We start from the raw sequence: 21,715 nt of genomic DNA on the forward strand, positions 1-21,715 counted from the left end.
AACAACCTTTTCACAAATAGCATTCATATGAAATTTTACTGAAAAGTAAGTACTATTGCGAAAATAGACTTATTATGGAGGATTAATACTGGTACAAAGCACAGTTTCTGGGGGATAGTGATAGTGAAGACAGCATCCCCGAATGGGTTGACAGACTAGTGGATGAAAAAAGAAGAGACAAGTTCTCCCAGCCAATCATCCTTTTACGAGAAAGCCCACCAACCATCCACCCATGCAGGATCATGACAAATTATTATTCAGCACAAAAACAGGAATAGGAAACAAAATAGCAATCAATTAATATATTTATTATAATTATGAAAAATCTGACATTCAGTATTTCTGTAAATTTCAAGGACATTTCAGGATGTTTCCAGGACAAAATCAATTCAAGGATATTTCCAGGTTTTCCAGGATTTCCGGGACGAGTGGGAACCCTGACATTTATATGGTACGTCAGTGAACTTATTTTGTTTCTTCAGAGTATTCCTACTTTGTTTCATTATTTTCATTCACATTTAGCTTGCAATAATGTTTGGTGTCGTAAACAAATAATGTGAAATTCATGGTAAAATTTGAATACGGATCCCATGATTGCTGGCCACATACGTTATCCCTACTCCACGCCAAACAGTTGTAATTTTTCTCTGTTAAACACTTATACTGTAACGTGTCATGCGATGTTGCCACATCGTATCTCCACCAGGCCCTACCGCCGAAACATGGTCCTAGAGATCAAAATTTATGTTTCTGTTTTCTTTTTACATCTACCATCACCCCCCGCTGCGAACTGCGCGAGTTTTAAACCACACGATAGAAATATATGTAAGGTACTTATAATAATCTATCTATCTATCTATCTATCTATCTATATATATATATATAGATATAGATATAGATATAGATATAGATATATATATAGAGAGAGAGAGAGAGATGACAATGAAAGGATACTTATGAGCAAAACTAATATATATTGGTGAATATGTCAAATTTACTTGTTTTCATCGTATATATACACATCCCTATCCTACCTAGCATTAGAAATTAGAGCATTTTAGCTAATAAACTGAAGCGAAGTATCTCAAATCATGATGTTAGTGGTCCCTTCCTTTCTTGTCATTAAAATTCATTAATACTACAAAAAATAACTGGAAAAATACTGCAAGAGTTCGATGTGTATATTTTAAGAACTAGAGGAATGAGTACAAAGATATAGTTTACACATGGAATATTAATAATAACTTTTGTTATAGATTGGAACTTAATTAAAGATAAATAAATTTAGATCGAAAAGAAAATAAATAACACAGAAGTTAAAGAATCAACATACATCTCATCACTACATCACAGCAAGACTATGCGATGCACTTATTATAAATGCCTTCGGTTTGAGTAATCTTTCTTGCAGAGGGGTTCAAAATTATTTGTAGCTTCTCAACATAACCCCTATCTGTTTCTCTACAACGTTGCAATATTTTACTCAATTATCAAAGACGCCTAAATTTTCTTGCTGATTTCTACCTGGCAATAAATTCACAAACCCATTTTCGAACACAATTGTTCGCAAGGACACTCTCCCCACAAATATCATTCAACTGACAAATATTGATAGCTTTCTCACTACGTGCAGACAAAAACATTTATCAAGACACACTGATCTACACTGAAATCCATCATTTTAAGGCAATGCCAAAAGCAACTTCACAAATGAACGTATAAAGCATCACTACAGTTAGTAATATCACATTTGGCAAAATTACACCTTACAGTCTGAAGTATATACGTACCTCATTTCTGAACCAAAGCAAAACGGCACGTAATTTTAATAATGCACCTCGTAAATTTGGGGTCTGCATTTCTTGAAAATGGATATAAGGCAAAAGAATTTTGACCGGTTATCTAAAGTATCAATAGTAAACTTTGCTAAACAATGTAGAAAACCTCTGACTACGACGAGAACACAATGCTATTTCTGTTTCAATACGTTCGGTACACCGAGTGGTAACGAGAAACAGTTGCAATACCTTTCTAAGGAACTAAGTAATTCTAAAATATTCATATCAGAATAAGGAAATTAACAACTACTGTGCACCTACTTAATAGCAGTGTTCTTAGTAGTCGGTTTGATATTCGTATTACATAGTGGAACCCTATAAACTATACTACAGTTCACTCAGTCTTGTTCCGAACAAATTACTTGATCCAGCTGTTCAAATGTGAGCACACATATACTTTTGAACAACAAAAAGCTAACAGGAATAAATCTACGAAAACAACTTTTTTTCTTTAAAAGCAAGTAAAACATGCTCCAAAAGTTACTTACAGGAATATCATACAGGCTCGTTGGAGACAAAGGCACTACTTCAAATCCCATTCCACACAATGCAGATAACTACAAGAAGGGAAAATTTTTCTGTTACGGAGAACGTAAACTGTATTATTTCAACATAGTTCCAAAACATTTCTACAGTAGTGTGTCAAAACTTTTCATTCTAATGTGAAAATGCAACTAACAAAGAAAATCACACGATTTACAACTATAACGATAATTCCTGTTTACATTAAAATGCATAAGGTATTCACATGAAATACATTGAATGGATTCATTTGAACTAAAAGCTGGTGGTTCGCTGTTTAAAATAACCAAATATTAATTATATAATCAATAGAAATAACCTTCTATCTCACTACCAGGGAAGCCTAACAATTTATTCCACTATTGAAAAAATAATTTACCACTTAATAATCATATCATGTTTAATAAGAAACGTTACCGAGCTCTTTACAACAGAGTATTTCTAAAGCAACATAATCATAAAACGAACAGTATTTTATACTTTTTACATGTTAATAATAAAAATACTACAGCTCCCCATACATTCTCCTATGCAGATCACTTTAATTCGTTTTTTCACATTCACTTATTTACGTTTCAACTTTACCCATCAACTTATTCTCTTACATCACACGGAGATTTTTATTCACATTTTGCAAAAGATCATTACTCAACTTATTTCTGAGCTAAAGTTTCAGTAGCTACCTACTCCCGGTAGTAACTTCGTATTACTAATCTTTCCTACTGTATTACTTGTTTGTATAAAGTAAATGCTTACAACTATTATCATGGTCCACATAATGTATCACTATATTTCTTAATGACGCACAGTATGTTCTATGCACACTGAAGTCAGTATAGATTATTTCTGGTACTATAGATTGGTGAGTGAAATATAAAGTTTGTGATCCTATGCAGACAAATCTGTTACTTCCTGATATATCAATGAAAATAACTTTTATTTCAGTATAATCTTGGTACTGGTACGCAACTAAACGTGACAATGCAAAAGAAGGATATTTCACTGCAAACAATGTACTTACCGCATGCCAAATAGCACAAAACTAAACAACCATGTTGTCACCGGTAAAACATATAAGAAAACACCAAATCAAAGGGGATATCTATCACAAAACATGAGTTCGTATTGACGAACACCTACGTCACAAATTGTGAAAGCTGCATTTAATAAGGGGTGTGATGACCTCGAACTGCTATACAGATCTCCTCACAGCTATTCATACTCAAAATAAGGTAATTGATGAGTGGGTTTTAAAAGTCCAGTCCTTGCGAAGAGCTACTTTCGTATCCCTATGTCTCTATGAGAGGATGTTCTGCTGTCACTTGTCAGCATACCACACATGTTCGATCCAATTTAGTTTCAGATACCTGGCTGGTCATTCCTCTTGAACAATATCCGCACTAGTGAGGAAGTCGTTAACAAGGGCAACTCTATGTGAACAGATATTAGTCCATGAAAACGAATTCGTCAGCAACAGTACCGAAACTGCTACATATATTGCTTAAATATCCCATCTCTGAATCTCAGAGATCAGAAAATCTACCTCAATGACGTAGAGATCAGTAGACACATCGATCATGTACTACTCCACATTATCAGGATACTACCGTAGTAGTGATTCCTTTCCTTGATGACCAAAGGATGGTATTTTGAGTTCGGTTGCAGACAGATATGATGGTCATTGGCGATTGGTAGGCTGCACCATGACCCATCTGTAAACAGAACGTGCAAAAATGAACCTGGGTCCAGTCACGACCTAGACACCACCAATCCTGACTGTCGTCTTCGTGTTGGGGCCAACGGTTAACTGCACAAATAAATCTTTTGTGAGACATCTATGACATAAATCATGACACAACTCGCCCCGTGGCCGCAGCAACCTTTTGATGCGTGGATAAGGTAGAGCGGCGCTTGGCAGTTCGAGTTAAGTATCGGTCATCTTATTTTGGCCCTCCCACAACCTTGGATAGATCTTTCATATCCTGGCTGTTGGAACTGATTCCGTACAAGCTAAAAACACATTTCGGGATAATTATGGCTCTGAATACTTCTATCTACGTCGGGCCTTCAGCCACTCCGTCTCAGATAAATGTAGTCTTTGAACAATGACAGCAAGCACGGAACAATACTACCACTCCTCTCTCACAGACAAGTTCCCACACGAACTGGCGTACTGTTTGCCACGCAGATGAAGAGGTATTGATTGTCACATTACGCCATCATTGTGGACTGTCGAAACCTGTACTGAAAGTCATGTTCTTTTCGTACCAGTTATGTCTTCAGGTATTGTACTATTACAAAACACTCATAAAAAGATTTGACCATTTAATTTTGTCGACACACTTATTCGACAACTAGACTTCCAATATGCAATATGCATATTTTTCCTTCTGTAAAATACAGTTTCTTTTATTACAACAAAAATTTAGTAGCAAATATGCATGTTAAATCACAGAATATGCCACATATATGAAAGCAAGCAGTATTTACAAAAGAACCTACATTTCAAATGAAGTACAGGTCATTAACTCTGATTAAAAACAAGCATACTCACACGAAGAAACAAACGGATCATCCTATGCCTTGTCATTTCTTTGACAAAGACAGTTCAAAAGCAGAAACGAAAACAAGACAACTTAGTAGTCAGGATTAGTCATAGTAAAAAAGAAAACAAGGGAGAAAAAAGAAAGAGAAAAAAAGGAATGTGTAGACTACAAGCATATTTAACATGCAACTAGGCAGGCATTATTCTCTTACATCTTCAAGTTTTACTCCCAAACATTAGTATTATACATATCAATTTAGAGACTTCAAAGGTAATTGCATCACGTTGGATTTATAATGAATCAACACAGTGTGCATGGGATTGTAACGAAGGTAATCCTGTTCCCTCCCATTTTAACATTGAGAAATTTATTAATTATCATTTATTTTTATTCATCACTATCACAAAACGTAAACGATACAGTAACTGGCGGTTGAAATCCTACTTAATTTTATTTCAAGATATAAATGTATCTTTCACTTATCTTCCAACAGTTAATCAGTAAATGTTTATCTGCACATGACAACTCTTAACAAAAAAGCCAATTTATAATTAGGAGATTATTATCCACACATGGACTTTAGCTATTAAACATAACTACTTAAAATCAGTAAATCTACTATTGATAAATAGCGCTTCTTTTCTGTTTATCTGCTCATAATTGCTTTCCATCCCATCTTTGTTCAGAGCAGACTGGCTCCGAATTCGAACAGAAGCAAAAGCGACATTGTTCTAAAGCACGCAATAGACACACACATTAAGAGAGCAAGAGAGAGAGAGGAGGGAAGGGAGGGGGGGGGAATAAAACAGCGCTTGGTACCTATAAAACATTACAGATACTGAATCATGTGTTTTAACAGGTGTGTGTCCTATTTGGTGTATTTTGAATTGTTTATTAACTGAATAAGATGTTTTTACTAAACCTATCTTTGGTTGAACATTTAAAATTTCATCTACTGTACAATCACGTTCAAGCATCATGACAAAAGTATTCAACTTTAATTTCTAATCGCGTTTCTTATATAATAAGTGAGCCAAAAGTAGCCTTACAATTGTTTCATTATTGGTTTCACGTCTTCGATTCAATAATTCCAAACAAGTATTCTATATTATTCTATATATAGAATGATATATAATACTTTATTCTTTATCTATGTTTTAGGAACTAAGCTATTCTCTCCTGTTCGCTTTTATTTTTATTTTTATTATTATTCCTTTTATTTTTTAACAGGTAATTATTAGAAATGGCAAACAATTTAAATCTAGAGCAAAGAAAATTGATACGAAAGAAATATTGAGAAATGTGCAAATGCGACATCGATTTGGAGTCAGACGACCTAGATAAGATCATCTGGTCAGATGATGCTTGCTTCAAATTGTCAGGTCAAGTGAACAGGCGCAACTGCGTATACTGGGCTGGTGACAATCCTCATGTTACCATCATTTCCCAACCGAACCAGCCTGGCACCACAGTATGGTGTGCATTATCCAGCGAAAGTGTTGGACCAGTTTTCTTTGATGGAACTGTCGATGGGGCGAATTACCTAGAAATGCTTTGTGACGTGGTAGTGCTAAAACTCAGGATTACTAATTTTCTTTCGGCAAGATAGAGTATATAACTATTACGATTTCGCAGTACAGAACTATCTTAACAAGTTTACGAGAGAAATTCCCGCACAGTGGATGAATTAAAGAGTACATCTCTTAAACTGATGCATATAAGATTTTGTGCCATACAGTGCGTCGTAGTGTTACTAAAAAGTTCGATGCATGTTAAATTTTTGGAAGGAGGTCCATTTGTGCACTACAGTAGAAAGTTACTAAGTATAAAGGTACTTTTGGTTCACTCTGTATAGTACAACTAAATATTTGACGCATCTAAATTTTATAATAATAATAATACTAATAACAATAATAATAATAATAATAATAATAATAATAATAATAATAATAATAATAATAATAATAATAATAATAATAATAATACATTATTATTATTATTATTATTATTATTATTATTATTATTATTATTATCCTCCCCGATAAACACCACCTTTACGAAGACACTTATGTGTCGGATGGGGAGGATTGCGTGCTACAGTGAAATTTAGAGCTATGTCGTGGTAGCGGGACAGGACGTTTGGGCGCCACCATTTGGGCGCGGACGTTTGGGCGCAAAGCCGTTTAGGCGCCAGACGTTTGGGCGCAAAGCCGTTTAGGCGCCAGACGTTTGGGCGCGAGATACATAGTAAAAATCACAATTTACGACATATAAAGTAAGCTATAGGCACTGAAAACTAAGCGCGAATCAAGATATATACATTTCCTACACTTTTGTTTTTATCTCACCTCATTTATCTGTATATTTTCTAAATTAAATAGTTTAATGCGTTTGTGGTATTTGTTGCCTAACCTCGTCATGGACTGATTTTTCGCTTGTTCACTATTTTTGTACTTCTGATCTAATTTTTGTATTATATAAGAAAGCTAGAAAATGAAGGAATGAGACGAACTGTTAATAATGCCGGGGTGGTATCTAATTTATAGATCCAGGCCGCTTCCTTCCTTCCCTTTCCCCGGATAGTGTGCTCCCTCAAACGTGACGGATTAAATGGCCTTAGATGCCGAGAGCCCAGAAATCTAAAAATCCTAAATCCTAATCGAGTTGAGGGAAAGATGTTAATACAGGGTGTCTAAGACATTGAGTTTAGGAACTGCAGTATGCCGTATTTCTGGTATCACTTTTTTATATTAACATTCCAATATAAAAATCAAAACTTAACACACCTTTTTTTTTCGTACCATTGTAAGCATTTAATCTGCATTAAAGAAAGTGGCAAAAGGAAAAAAAAGAACGATTTCAAAGTGAAAAATATTGCTAAGTGTACATATATTGGTCGTTTAGCCACTAGAAATGTGTTTGACATTCACACTTATTGCATAACTACAGTAGAAGTCCTGCTTTAAGTTTTTTTAATGGAATAAGCTCACTATGTATGTAATGCAGTCAATCATATCTAGTCTGGTCTACTTACCTTTGGCTTGAAAAGTTATCAAATAAAAAGCACACGTAACTTTGGCTGAAACTTAAATTTACAAAATTTAATTGTTAATTCAGTTTTTAGAATTTTGAAATTCCAGTATTTCTAGTATGTAAAACAAAATCCAGTATAATTCAAGGACTTCCACTACAGTAGACACCTTGTGATATCTTGATTGGAACTTAGTACTCAGCGCCTAACATAATGACTTTTTAATTTAATTCGCGCCCAAACGTCTGGCGCCCAAATGGCTTCGCGCCCAAACGTCCAGTGCCCAAACGGCGGGGCCCAAACGTCCGCGCTCAAACGGCGGCGCCCAAACGTCACGTACCGTCGTGGTAGTTCACTACCAGAAGGGCCACCCTACCGAATTGGTCTAAATGGAGTAGCCAGAAAGAGTGTTCTGGGAGAAGGCAGCAGTTCTCCAGTAGCCAAGTTGGCGGAAATCATAGTGATTGGTATGCCAACTTGGACATTTAGTCCCAGGCGTGGTCAGAGTGACTTTAACGGCTGGTATACTGCGGGGTGGAAGGCAACGAGAAACCACCACTCTATTTCCCCTAGTTTGCCAGCAGCAAAAAAACAACATATGTACAATGGTCTTTCGCAAGTCAAAATATAGTTCCGGAGGTAAAATATCCCCCCATTCGGATCTCCGGGAGGGGGATGGCTTGGGAAGGAATACTGGACGAAAAAGTAATAATGGGGGGAAGAGAGACAGAGAAAGAAAGACAGGGAAGAGCAGGGGTTTAGGATAGGGACATGGAACGTACGTACTATGTTACAGGGAGGAAAATTAGAAAATCTTAAAGAAGAAATGAAACAAAATAACCTAGATTTGGTAGGAGTTTGTGAAGTTAGATGGGAAGGTAATGGGATGTTGAACAGCGAAGGGTATAGAATGTTTTACTCAGGTAATGAAAAGGGCAGTCATAATGGCGTAGGATCAATTCTTGGAAAGCGTTTAAAGGAGAAGGTACTGAAAGTACAATTTATTGATGATAGAGTTATGATGTTAAGACTTAAAGGGGAAACGAAGGATCTAGTGGTGATACAGACATATGCACCGACGACTTCGCATGCAACTGAAGAAGTAGACGAAAATTATGAGAAAACAGAAGAAATTATAGATAGGAAGAAGAGGGGTGCAAACGTAATTGTAATGGGAGATTTCAATGCAGTTGTGGGAGAAAAACAGGAAGATAGTATCGAGGCAAATATGGTTTAGGCGAAAGAAATGAAAGGGGAGAGGGACTAGTGAATTTCTGTATGCAGAATTCACTAGTAATTAGGAACACTTGGTTCAATCAGCACAAGAGAAGAAGACATACATGGAAATCACCAATAGACGGTGGAAGATATCAAATAGACTACGTTATGATTCAGGGCAGGTACCGGATTAGCTTAAAGAACGCGAAGACCCTTCCCGGAGTTGATATTTTCTCTGATCATAATCTTGTGCTGGCCAAAGTAGATATTCAACTGAAAAATTTAGACAGAAGAAAAGTAAGTAACAAAGTGTTGAATACTGAAAAGTTGAAAAACGAGGAAATAAAACTATTCGTTGAAAAATTCGAAGAAAAATATTCAAACCAGAAAAGAATAGGCGCAGATAGTAACGCACAGTGGGAATACATTAAACTTTGCTTACAGGAGGCTGCAGAAGAAGCAGTAGGTTACCGCGAACACAAAACGGCTAAGAAACCATGGGTTACAGAGCAGATGTTGCACAAAATGAGGGAAAGGAAGACGTGGAAAGAGGTTGATACAGAAGGGGGCGGAAAGATGTACAGAAAGTTGAATAATGAGTTACGGAGAGAAACAGACAGAGCGAGGGAAGAGTTTTACAAAAGAAAATGCGAGGACATAGAAGAATTAGAAAGAGTTAGGAAATACGAAGAAATGTATAAGGAGGTGAAATCTGAGGAATTTCGGAGGAAACAAGGGTGTATTACGATGGCAGTAGAAAATAAAAATGGGAAGGTAGTCAGCGACAGAAATGAAGTCATAGAAAGATAGAAAGAATACGTGGAAGACTTATATGAGAGTAGGGAGAGACCGTGTAGCCTAAATTTTGAAGTAGAAAATGAAGTAGGCGAGGATGATAAAGGATTTAGTATTCTTCGGGATGAGTTTGAAAAGGCTATATCCGAGATTAGGAGTGGAAAGGCAACCGGGATAGATAATATACCAATCGAATTCATTAAAAATATAGGAGACAAGGGAAAGAAAGAATTGTTCCGACTATGCAATGAAATACATGAGACAGGGAGTGGCCAAAAGACTTCCTCAGGACGATCATGATACCGATGGCTAAGAAATCGAACCCAAAGAGATCTGAGGATTATAGAACCATTAGTCTCATATCTCATGCAGCTAAAATTTTGCTCTGAATACTGAACAGAAGGTTATATGGAAGAACAAATGAAGAAGTTCAGGAGGAGCAGTTCGGGTTCAGAAGAGGTAAGGGCACAAGAGATGCTATTAGATTATTAAGAGCGATCGGTGAAAGATTTATAGAAAAAGGGAAAGAGGTGTATGTTGTATTTATTGATCTAGAAAAGGCTTTTGACCGCGTGAATTGGGAATTGTTGTTGGGAGTTCTAAAGAAGATAGGGTTGGAATGGAAAGATGGAAGACTCATAAGAAACTTATACATGAACCAACAAGTAAGTGTTAGGATAGGGGAAGAACTGACGGAAGAGAGTGCAATTGGAAGGGGAGTTCGACAGGAATGCTGCCTCTCGCCAACACTATTTAATGTCTATCTAGGAGAGATAGTGAAAAAGAATTTACAGATGATGACGGCATTTCGGTAGGAGGTAGAATGATTAGATGCATAAGATTTGCAGACGATATGGCGCTTGTTGCAGAATCTGAAAGGAAATCAATAAAATGTTAGAAAACCTGAGGATGGGCTTTGAAGAATATGGGATGAAAATAAATGTTAGAAAGACAAAAACCATGGTGATTGGAACGAAGAGGTTTGTGTCAAATATAAAAGTGGGACGAGAGCAAATAGAACAAGTGAATAGTTTTCGATATCTGGGTAGTATTCTTGGTAATGACATGAAGTGCGAACGTGAAATAAAAACAAGGACAGGAATGGCGAAAGAAGCCTTTAGGAGGAAGAAAAGTCTGTTTTGTGGGAGCTTGAATAGAGTTGAGAAAAAGGACTCATAAAATGCTTCGTGGGGAGTGTTGTACTGTATGGGGCGGAAACGTGGACATTACGTAAAAGTGACGAAAAACGACTGGAAGCATTCGAAATGTGGGTGTGGAGAAAGATGGAAAGAATTAGTTGGGTCGAGCGGAAAACGAATGAGTGGGTGTTAGAAATGGTGGGGGAGATAAGAACACTTTTAGGTATTGTTAAGAAGAGGAAGAGAAACTGGTTGGAACATTGCCTAAGAAGAAATTGTATCATGAGGGACGTCATAGAGAGTATGGTGGCGGGAAAGAGAGGCAGAGGGCAAAGGAGGTGATTTGAGTTGATTTTGAGTTTTACGTCCCGGTCAGCAGCGAGGCTATATGAGACGTGGACCTACTGATTAACGTGGAATCCGAACCACATGAGCTCCCGCCGGGAATCGAACCCGGGTCTCCCACAGAGGGCAAAGGAGACTACAATTAATGGATGATATAAAAACAGAAAGATCATACGTGAAGACGAAGAGGTTAGCGGAGGACCGTGGAGCACAGAAGCTTCTCAGCTGCTGCAAGTGACCTGCCAGTAAGGGCAGAATACCTATTATTATTATTATTGTTATTATTATATTATTATTATTATTATTATTATTATTATTATTTATTTATTTGTTTATTTGTTTATTTATTGGTTTTAAACTAAGTCTTGTTAGCATATAGATTAAGATGATTTAATAGACAAAAAGAGGTTTCATCCTTTTTAAACGTGACTGTACTACTAAATTTCAATTGCTACATAACAACATACCCAACATCCTAAACCCATCACAAATTAATTACAGGAAGTTACAGTTAACTTACCGATTCATCAGTCTCGGGGCTTTTCTCAGGAGGTCCTGCTCCTTCAAACCTTTGGAAAAAGTCACGTAAATCTGGAGTCTTAATGTAAGCACCAGTCAATAGATTATAGCTCTCTAGAAGAGAGTGATAACTTTGAGTTTCTCCTGGACTACGTATTGACTTAGATTGAGGCACTGTCTTTGGTCCTTGAGATCTAGATTTTCCGCTTCCATCGCCACAACTATTACTACTAGAGGGTTGTTCAGTTTTAGAGAGTTCTTTTGTATCATCAACTTCTTCAAACGATGATGACCATCCAAACCGACCGACTAACGAGTTTCCTAAACTACTTGCTCCTCCCTCCTCCACTTCTCTGTCGTTTTGCACTGGAATATCTTTTCCTCGATTATCACGTGAATCATCAACAGTCTCACCAGCTTCATCGCATGAAACAGATTTCACTTTCTCGCAAATATCAGTCAACTGTTTCTCTGATTCCTCTTCATATTTAGTGCGATTATCATCATTAATATTAGTACTTACTGGAGCTCCTAGAATAATTTTAAGAGCTTCGTCTTCATTTAAAGCTATCACTTCACTAAGCACAGAACTAGGAAGAGAAGACATCGATCCTGTAGAACTTGGTGGATTCTCCGGTACCACATTAATGTCTAAAGATTTTGCCACGTCCACACCAGCGACGACAGGGCATGAACGCATTGGTGGTGTCCACAAGCCAGCCAATAATAAGGGAGGATTTGTCCATGTGTTCAGAAGGCTGGAATTGCATGCTAATTTAAAAGATGTACCTTCAACACCTTCAATAATACGTTGAGCAACATCCAATATCTCCTGATCACGTAGAAATGCAAGTCTTCGGTAATATGGTCGTAAAGCTGCTGTATCTCGACGCATGGCGTGAAGATAACTGGAGAGCAGCCCATCGTTAAGCGTTAAACGTAACCATGCACGGCATCGTCCAACATCCGTTGAAATTTGAGACAGACTGCATATCTAGAATACAATAAAATTAAAAAGATATCATTTCGTCGAAGAAATAAAATAAATTATATGATTAGTATTTATTTCTTACGCTCTAAATACAGTACGTATAGAATGTCGATGGAGCAATACAGAAAATCCGGCTGTTGGATTGAGAGGGACTAGAACCCTTATCCCTAGTATGTGGTGGTTTCTTGATAAATTGTACTACTAGGTTTTCCATGTTTTGATCAGCAATTTGCTTGTAATTTAGTTAGTTACTAATTTTGAGCTTAGCTTTCTTTCTCAGCACCGAAGTACATAAGCTTAATGTGAAACCCGATCCGCATGAGCTTGAGCTCCAACAGGGAGTCCATCCGATCCCAAGTCTGAAGAAGACAAGAACGTTAAATCTCTTAGCCACGACGGAACATTATCTTCGATTTGTAGCAGTAATACAACAATGGTGGTTATTTTCGTTGGAAAAAGGAGGTATATACATCTGGTGTGAATAACACTCATGTCCAAAATGATTGTCGCATATCTATAACTGTCTTTTAGTAAGAATATAATTTGATAATGATTTTGCAGGGTACTTTTAAAACTGATACTATGTGTATAATCGGCAAATGTATATTTGTGGTAAATTTCATAGGAAAAGAATTATAAATACGAAAATTAGAATGAGTAAAACAAAATGGTGCTAAATGGACAAGAAAGTTTTATTTTCGTTTTATTGTTCTTATTTACTGCTCTTTTGACATGAAATTTGCCAGATACATGCCTTTGCGGATTATACACATACTAACATTATAAGAAATATCGGGCGAATTCGTTATCAAATTATATTCCTCTAACAACATATTTATAGACATGCGACAATAATTTTGGACATGAGTGTACATACACAGTGCGTCATAGCTATCTTATCTGACACATTCACTACAGTTATTACATATTGCCAGTCAATAGGAGGACGAAAGCAACAAAAATATAGTAGAGTCGCTCGTAACTAATTTTATAGCAATCACCCAACAGGCAGTTGGTTCGTGTCCTCATTAGTCCAGCGCCTAGATTTTTCTGAGATCCTAAAATAAAAATGATCCTAGTTATTCGCATTTAATTGTTGAAACTAACTGAACTGTTCCTTAATATTATTCACGATCCTGTGAGGAAAATATTAATTAAACGCACTTTTCACTGTATTACGACGTTACTTTCGTACTTTTTTTTCTTTTTTCAAGTTGGAAATCAGTCACACATATTGTTTAAACTCATAAAACAAAGTTCAAGGCGAAAAAATATAAATATTCCAAAAACCTTTGATACACAAAATATACAAAGTGTGTTTCAAAAAGATTTCAACTCGTTATATATATTATTAACTGTACAATTTACTGCAAATTTTATATGTAAGTACTAGAACTGTCCAAGTTTTAGGGGTAAAGATTGTAACACAGCAACTCACAAATGCTCGATGTGAGCTCTCCTTTGTTACCCTGCTTACATCAATTCAGTAATCCAATTCCTTCCTGACCCGTTTCAGCATGTTTTCGTATGTAGTTTGTACTGAGATCTTGCAGTTTTTGGGTATCTTGGGGTAAGGTGGTTTGTACCCACGTTTTTGAGATGTCCCCACAGAAAAAAATCGGAGGGGGTTAAGTTCGGTTATCTTGGTGGTTGATGAAAACACGATGAAACGGGTCTGGGAGGAACTGGATTATCGAATTGATGTACACAAGGTAACGAAGGAGGCTCACATTGAGCATCTGTGAGTTACTGTATTACAATTTTTACCACTAAAAGTTGGACAATTATAGTACTTGTGTAAAATTTTAAGTATTTTGCATAATCAAAATAAATTATGAGGAGTTGAAATTGTTAAAATCATTTTGAAACACCATATATCTGCCAAACTTTGCAGAATAAAGAGGTTATTTCTAATAACTGTAAAAAAACTATTTTGTAAATGGGATTATGTTCTTCTGGTATTATTCATTACATCCGTCTGAGTTCTGACATCTGAATTTAAGGTAACAGTAAGAACAACTGTCTTTTAGCAATTACATAATAATAAATGAAATAATTTTGAAAAAAAAAATAAATAAATAAAACTAAATTACTCCTATTTCACATTCAAAGAACAGTTTTCCTGTTTTGAAAGAAATGTGCAAAGAGCGACTAATGAGTATTCTAAAGATCAAAGTCTATTTTAAGTTGAATTAAACAGGAAAAACAAACTTCAAAAACTTAAATTAATTAATTAATATATATTGATAAGGGAAACGCCATATTTTTCCCTCACACCATATCCTGCGGAAACCAAACACGGGTCTTCAGTTAGATATGTCTGTGTGCTAACCATTATGCTACCCAGTCAGCTTCCCCATACTCACTCTCGAGATCGTGTTCAGGTTTTCAGACACATTAACTGTACCACAACTCCTATTGTACTTCAACAACCTAGTGTCTAAATTAATGGTTATCCCTGAGGCAACCGTGTGTGCCTTTGGTGCACGTTGCTTCGGTTTCGCTTCTCGGTGGGAGCGCACAAAAAATTCAATTCCAGAATCATTTACTTTCATTAATCATCTCTCTCCTTTAGCCTAAAGAGCATAAATTGAATTGAATTTTATTGCGTTCAATGACCATTTACATTGGCTTATTGCCATATGGTATAGAACATATCAATGATGTGATTATAAAAATACATATTCACATTATACTAAAAATATAACTACTTTTACAATATTTCCTAGATGATAGAAAAACAATAAAATATTGTGGTTTCCTTATACAGAAGATACAGATTTTTTAAAAATTTATTTTACAAAATAGAAAAATATAATATGCATAAAATTACATTTACGACTTAGCAGAACCTAGATCAGTTTGCAAGTATTCCTCCACACTGTAAAAGAAGTGATTTAGCAACAGAGTACGTACTGACTTTTTGAAACTTTCCTGTTTGGTAATAGACTTAATTTGATTAGGCAATGAGTTAGAGTTGTACATCTTTGTATGCAATTGTTTTCGGAAACTAAGTGGTATTATGAAGAGGAACTTGGAGATGTGACTTCGTTCTCGTAGTTTTAATTTAGTTTATCTGAGTTCTTTTTGTACAGTTCTGGTTTCTTGTGGACCAAAAGTAATGTTTCGTATATATACAATGAAGGAAGTAGAAGAATAACGTCTTTGAATAACGTTCTACAAAAAGTATAATGTGAAGTATTGTTGATTATTCTTATCACTTTCTTTTGGAGTATAAAAACTTTCTTAAATTCAGTGGACGAACCCCAAAAGGCTATTCCATATCTGATTTTGATGTGGAACAGTGCATGGTAAGCTGTTGGTATTGCTTTTCTGCTTAAAATGGGAATAAGTGACATTATTAGGTAAATTACAAAGAATAATTCATGAGAAAATGTTGCAATATGTTGAGACCAGGACAAATTATTATTTATCAGACGAGCAAGAAACTTAACATTTTCGGCTGGCTCCGTTATTTTGTTGTCTATTCGAAGTACTGGATATGATGTCAAGTTAGCGTGATTAGAATGAAAATATAAGCAGGGTGTTTTATTGGAGTTTAGAAATAGACTGTTGTTTGCAAACCAAGAAACTCTGTCACGTTAATGTGGGACGTTAAACTAAAAAAAAAAAAAAAAAAAAAATCATTTTACCTCTTGAATTAGAGATTTTGTAACGAATGTAGGAAACAACCGATATCTTCTTACGCCTGCCACATGTAAAATTCCGGTGAAATTCAAAGAGTAAAAACAGCGACTGAACAAGGACTCGAATCAGCCTTCCGGCTTGCCGTGCCGGTGTGGTAATTACTACGCTACTTAGTCCGTATGGGCTGTACCATAATAGTGATTTGCTTGGACAATACAGTGTCTATATTAATGAACACTTACAAACGTTGACTTATCATAGGTAACGTGGTCTGAAAGACTGAGCAACGACCTCAAGTGAAAATGCGCAACTGGTCGAAAAGTACACTAGATAGAGTATTGGACACTACAGCTGCACGGTAAGCCGGAGATCGGTTCGATTCCCGGTCCAGTTACTCATTTAACTACAGCGCAGCGTTTAACTACAGGTAAAAGTTGTCTAGACAGTAATAAACTCGGACAAAAAGGCATCATATTTCCAGAAGTATCCACGAAGACCCAACGTGAACTGGCCCTTGTACACAAGAAAGTCTCAAGAGTAGGATGCAAAGATAAGAAATTAGAATAAAAGTAGCAGCGCCACAAGTTCGTGCTGGTAGAAGATTCAATGTCATTGATATTACATAGAACTGTCCACTAAGTTCTCAAGTAATTTCCTACTGAAAATGTGGATATAGCTTTAAATTTGTGTCGAAAATAAATAAATTAATGCACAATATAGTAGTAGCTGGAAACTCAATATCTGCAGCGAGTCTTAAACCAAGCGATGATAAATATCAATGATATAAAATTCTAAGAGTAATTTACAGTACTGAGATCTTCATCATTTATGGTTAAATAAAATATCTAATAAAAGCTTTAACATATAGTTTTGTTACTCAAGAAAATAAAACGACACATTAAAATACATCTTACTCTTCAGTGTGACAGAAACTAGTGCCTGATTTTCAACCTAATCTTATTAGTCGCTTTAAGCTGTTTAAAAGAGTCGACCCCAGCGTCAGAACCTGGAATAGTTTGTGCGAATAGCAAAATATTGTTACTATTCGTAATAGCTATTTTTAGTCGAAATGGAAGTAATATTGCAACTCAAATGTACGGGCACCAAACACACCATGATTCAAAACTAGACTTAGATCTTTCTTCTTTAATAAATTTGTTTCCAAAGAACAGGAAACTAACTATTGGATCACCTACACAATGTAGAATCATTTTAGAGTACACACACACACACACACACAGTCCAAAGTTCATTAGGATATCTAACTCACTGGTACACATTTCACATGATTACATTATTTTTCAAATAAAATAAATATATAAATAGACAGAGAAGTTCGGAACCTACACAGGCTGCGATTTGAACTCTGGTCTCCTGCTTGAGGTCAGTTGCTCTAACATTAAGCTACCACTCGGTCAGATTTTTATATATATATATATATATATATATATATATATATATATATATATATATATATTTGGCGCCTTAAAGTTCCAAAAGAAAGAAATATTGCTGCTAGCTCAATAGCAAAGTAACTGTCCAGCAAGTGGGAGATCGAGGTTCAAGTCCACAACAGTTGATGGCCCAGCTTCATATCGTTTTCCAGAGTTCGGTCAACTTAGTAATATTAATAATATTACAAGCACCTTTCGGCTGTAAGTCAAATAATTCATAAATCTTTAAAAATCTACCTAATAACAAGAACACCTTACCTGATCGATAATTTCACGATGCGAAAAGATCAGAAGTGGACCCCAAAAGCTTGGTTCAGGACACTGGTCAGGATCTCCTGTAATGGCTTGTGAAACACGATTGATGAATGTATCTTTCAATCCGTGAATGAAAATGGCCTCTAAAACAGTACATAAGGAATTCGTAGCATCTGTACTTCCAATGGGGTCATCCGAATTTCTTCCTTGAACTTCCACCTGTACTTCTTTCACGCTCTCCGAAAGATTATACAACAATGAATCTTTCACTTGTCCTTCACGTCCCCCAGTAGGACCTAATGAAGTGACTTTTTTTAATAACGAATTCATCCCCCTTTTATTTTTATTGCTCACTAAACAAACTTAAACAGTATTTCAACTGTGTTCCATATTTCAAAGTGCTGCGACGTGAATATTCTATCAATCACACTGAACTTTCCACCACTAATCTTTCTTCACACCTTTCATACAAACTTTTTTTTTTTTTTTTTTTAGCACCACTTGAATATTACTTAAAATTTTAAAAAAAAATATAACTGAGCTTGGTATATAATTAAAAAACAAAAGGTTAGAAGTCTTCGCTTCCAAAAGTATCTTTCATAGGACATCTTAGACTCCAATGAAATGCCAGTATAAAGTGCATAATTTAAAAAAAAAAAAAAAACATATATCACACTAACATCTTGTTTTCCGATTTTTAAAGTGTAGTTGTTAAAGAGTTACTAGCTGAAAACACTGTTACTATCCACGTAACCGTAACTGTTAAGCAATCCAACTGCTGATACAAAATTAGTACCTCGCTTTATAATATTGTACTGACCGGGCTGTGAAATATCAATCACAGTATCACCTAAATTAATACGATGTGTATTTACACCTCCCAGGTCACCACGATCAAATATAGCTTCCACTTTTGGCCATACATTTGCGAACTGTTGAGCACTGTAACAGCGAAATCTAACTTTCCTGTGCTTCTTTATTAGTACTAATGGCAATTTAGTTAAGCGAATGATTTGTCGAACAAAGGGTTCACTACAAATACGAATTCCAATTGTTTCTTGATCAAATAACGGCGACTTTAAATTTTCAGACCGCTGAACAATAATTGTCACTTCATTCAACAGCAACCTCGCTATGAGGTCACGAGGAAATACAATATTACCCCAATGAAATGCATCTTCCGCATCAGCCACGCATATCACATTTGGTATTGCCGTTATATCATTCTGCTTAAGTAACTTCATCAACCGACCTACAGCATCAGAATTACAAACATCTGCTGCAAGACAATACTCTGTTTCACTTGGAAGCGCTATTAGAAATCCATTCTGTAAAAAATTAGCGGCCATACATATTGGAGTGTCGGGATCAGCAACTGCATTGTAATTAGTTAAGGAAATCAAATTGTCATTGTGTGTAGTAATGGATAAACAGCACCTAAATGCCCACTTAATAACAGCATAAATTGTAAGTAAGATTTTTATGAACATTGAGAAGTAAACGATGGACTGTTTGTAGTCTTAATTTATTGGCAGGAAGTTCTGTTTACTATGCACAATAATTCAATGAGTGCCTTTCGGATAGTCTTGTTAAGCAATAAATCTTCGCCACCTGAACACCTAGAAAATGAAAAGAAATAAAATTATACTATTACAACATGAATAATCTATTTATATATATATTGAAAATTAATTAAAATTAATTCTTGGTGTTACTGTCTACGAAGGACTGTCCGTCCAGACGGCTTTAGCTGGGTAAAATGTAGTCTGCACATCGATTTCTATTGTCGTTATGTAATGTTTTCTGGACAAGAGCTTGCCGTCTATTCATCAACACAGTTTCGCAATTGCTTCACGATGCTGAATCAATGCCCAAGATGCTGTACAGCAATCGAACCTGGAACTATGCGCTATTATAAGTTTAATTATTAACTAAATCGACTGAAGAAAAGTATGAACGATCTTGGGTTCCAAACTTGGAGTTTTCTCATTACATAATACAAAAAGATTACATATATTCACTACGCTCTTGCATATATGTTCAAACCTTTTTTTTTTTTCCTTTCTTTCTTTCTTTTTTTAACCTTAAAAGTACAATCGCGTACGTACATATCACGCAATAAGGTTTTATAGGTCTTTATACTTACACAATGTAAATCTATACAATAAATGTTCCTACTCATATCTTCTGATATCTTGCCTGATAGTTTTCTATCTTGAGGCAAAAAGAAGTGTTTAATTTATGACGAAGTGGACTTTTAAACTAAAGCTTAGCTAAATTTACAGGCTAGTGATAAGGCCTCATGGGAATACTTAAATGATTATCTCGCGAAAAATATAGCGAAAGCAATCTAATATATAAAATTGAAAGTGACTATCTTTGTGACTTCGTACCTCTTGAACCACCCGATCTCGATCAAATTTTCAACATAGATGAGTTTCGGGCCTGAAATAGTTCTTATCATTTCACTTTGACGGTAGAACTTATGGAAGGAGAGGGAGGGGAAGTATTTAAAAATGATCGACAATGACCGATATTAGTGCCGAATCCAGTTTTCGGGGTCGCTGAGTTGAATAGTAACACTTCTGATCCCGTTTAAGTCCAGATTCAGCCCGGAAACTTGGGGATGGGGGAGAGGAAGATACATATATAAAATGACCGATATCAGTGTCGATTACATTGTTTTCGGGGCTACTGAGACGAACAGTAACACTTCCGATGCCATTTTAAATCCAAACTCAGACTCCATTACCCTTTTATATACAAAATGGAACGTATTTTCCCCGCACGAAGAACGAGTATTCTGCTAGTAACAAATAAAACCATATTCTGCTAGTAACAAATAGAACCAACAAAACAGCAGTGCCAAGTTTACGAAAACAAAGAAAGGAAGAAAAAGATTTACAAAGTACTGAGTATGTGTCAGTCAGCCACATTGGAAAGCATATTGGAACAAGGAGAAGCAGATCAATAGCGCAGCAAGTAGTCAACCATCGTAGTTGATTGATGAGACAGCCACAATTTCTGAATTGTGATTATTAGTTTAGTCGGAAAAAAAGTTTTAACTTCTTCACGGATATGGCATAAAATAATGCCACATATTTATCGGGAAAATAATTCGATTTTTGTTTTTCACGAAGAAGAATGCGAACTGAAGGTAAGTAAAAACAAGTGCTTCAGAATATTATTTTTACTTACCTTTAGTTCGCACTCTTCTTCGTGAAAAAATTCGGATTATTTTCCCGATAAATATGTGGCATCATTTGATGACATATCCGTGAATAGATTAAGAGAGGAAGGATGAATGAGAAGAAAAGATATGTCCCACAGAAACTGTCCATTCAAATAACAGATGGAGGAATAGTTAACACAAAGCTGATTGATAAAAGATGAATTATATGAAATATAAAGAAA

At 35.8% G+C, this 21,715-nt stretch overlaps 2 protein-coding genes across 3 annotated transcripts in view; both read right to left on the bottom strand.

Moving 5' to 3' along the window:
* The window catches only part of Plekhm1 (Pleckstrin homology and RUN domain containing M1), a 130,500-nt gene that overhangs the window by 57,161 nt on the left and 51,624 nt on the right, over positions 1–21,715 (bottom strand). Inside the window, exons 3-5 of one of the 2 annotated variants that reach the window (XM_081762353.1) lie at positions 18,305–19,920; positions 11,955–12,947; positions 2,327–2,395 (exon numbers count right to left, since the gene is read on the bottom strand). In XM_081762353.1, coding sequence (XP_081618479.1) covers positions 2,327–2,395; positions 11,955–12,947; positions 18,305–18,631 — 1,389 coding nt within the window. In that variant the 5' untranslated portion in view covers positions 18,632–19,920. The remainder of the gene's footprint in view (positions 1–2,326; positions 2,396–11,954; positions 12,948–18,304; positions 19,921–21,715) is intronic. The other variant, XM_081762354.1, reaches the window with a different exon arrangement.
* On the bottom strand, positions 19,024–19,650 carry LOC145687368 (threonylcarbamoyl-AMP synthase-like). The gene has a single exon (XM_081760822.1). The coding sequence runs from the start codon at positions 19,648–19,650 to the stop codon at positions 19,024–19,026; it is 627 nt and encodes a 208-aa protein (XP_081616948.1).

Source organism: Thermobia domestica, chromosome 6 (genome assembly GCF_964235325.1).
Source record: "Thermobia domestica chromosome 6, izTheDome1.hap1.1, whole genome shotgun sequence".
In the NCBI taxonomy this organism is placed as follows: domain Eukaryota; kingdom Metazoa; phylum Arthropoda; class Insecta; order Zygentoma; family Lepismatidae; genus Thermobia; species Thermobia domestica.

Excerpts from the sequence above, each read along its gene's own strand:
- LOC145687368 (XM_081760822.1), bottom strand. The coding sequence starts at position 19,650 with ATGGCCGCTAATTTTTTACAGAATGGATTTCTAATAGCGCTTCCAAGT.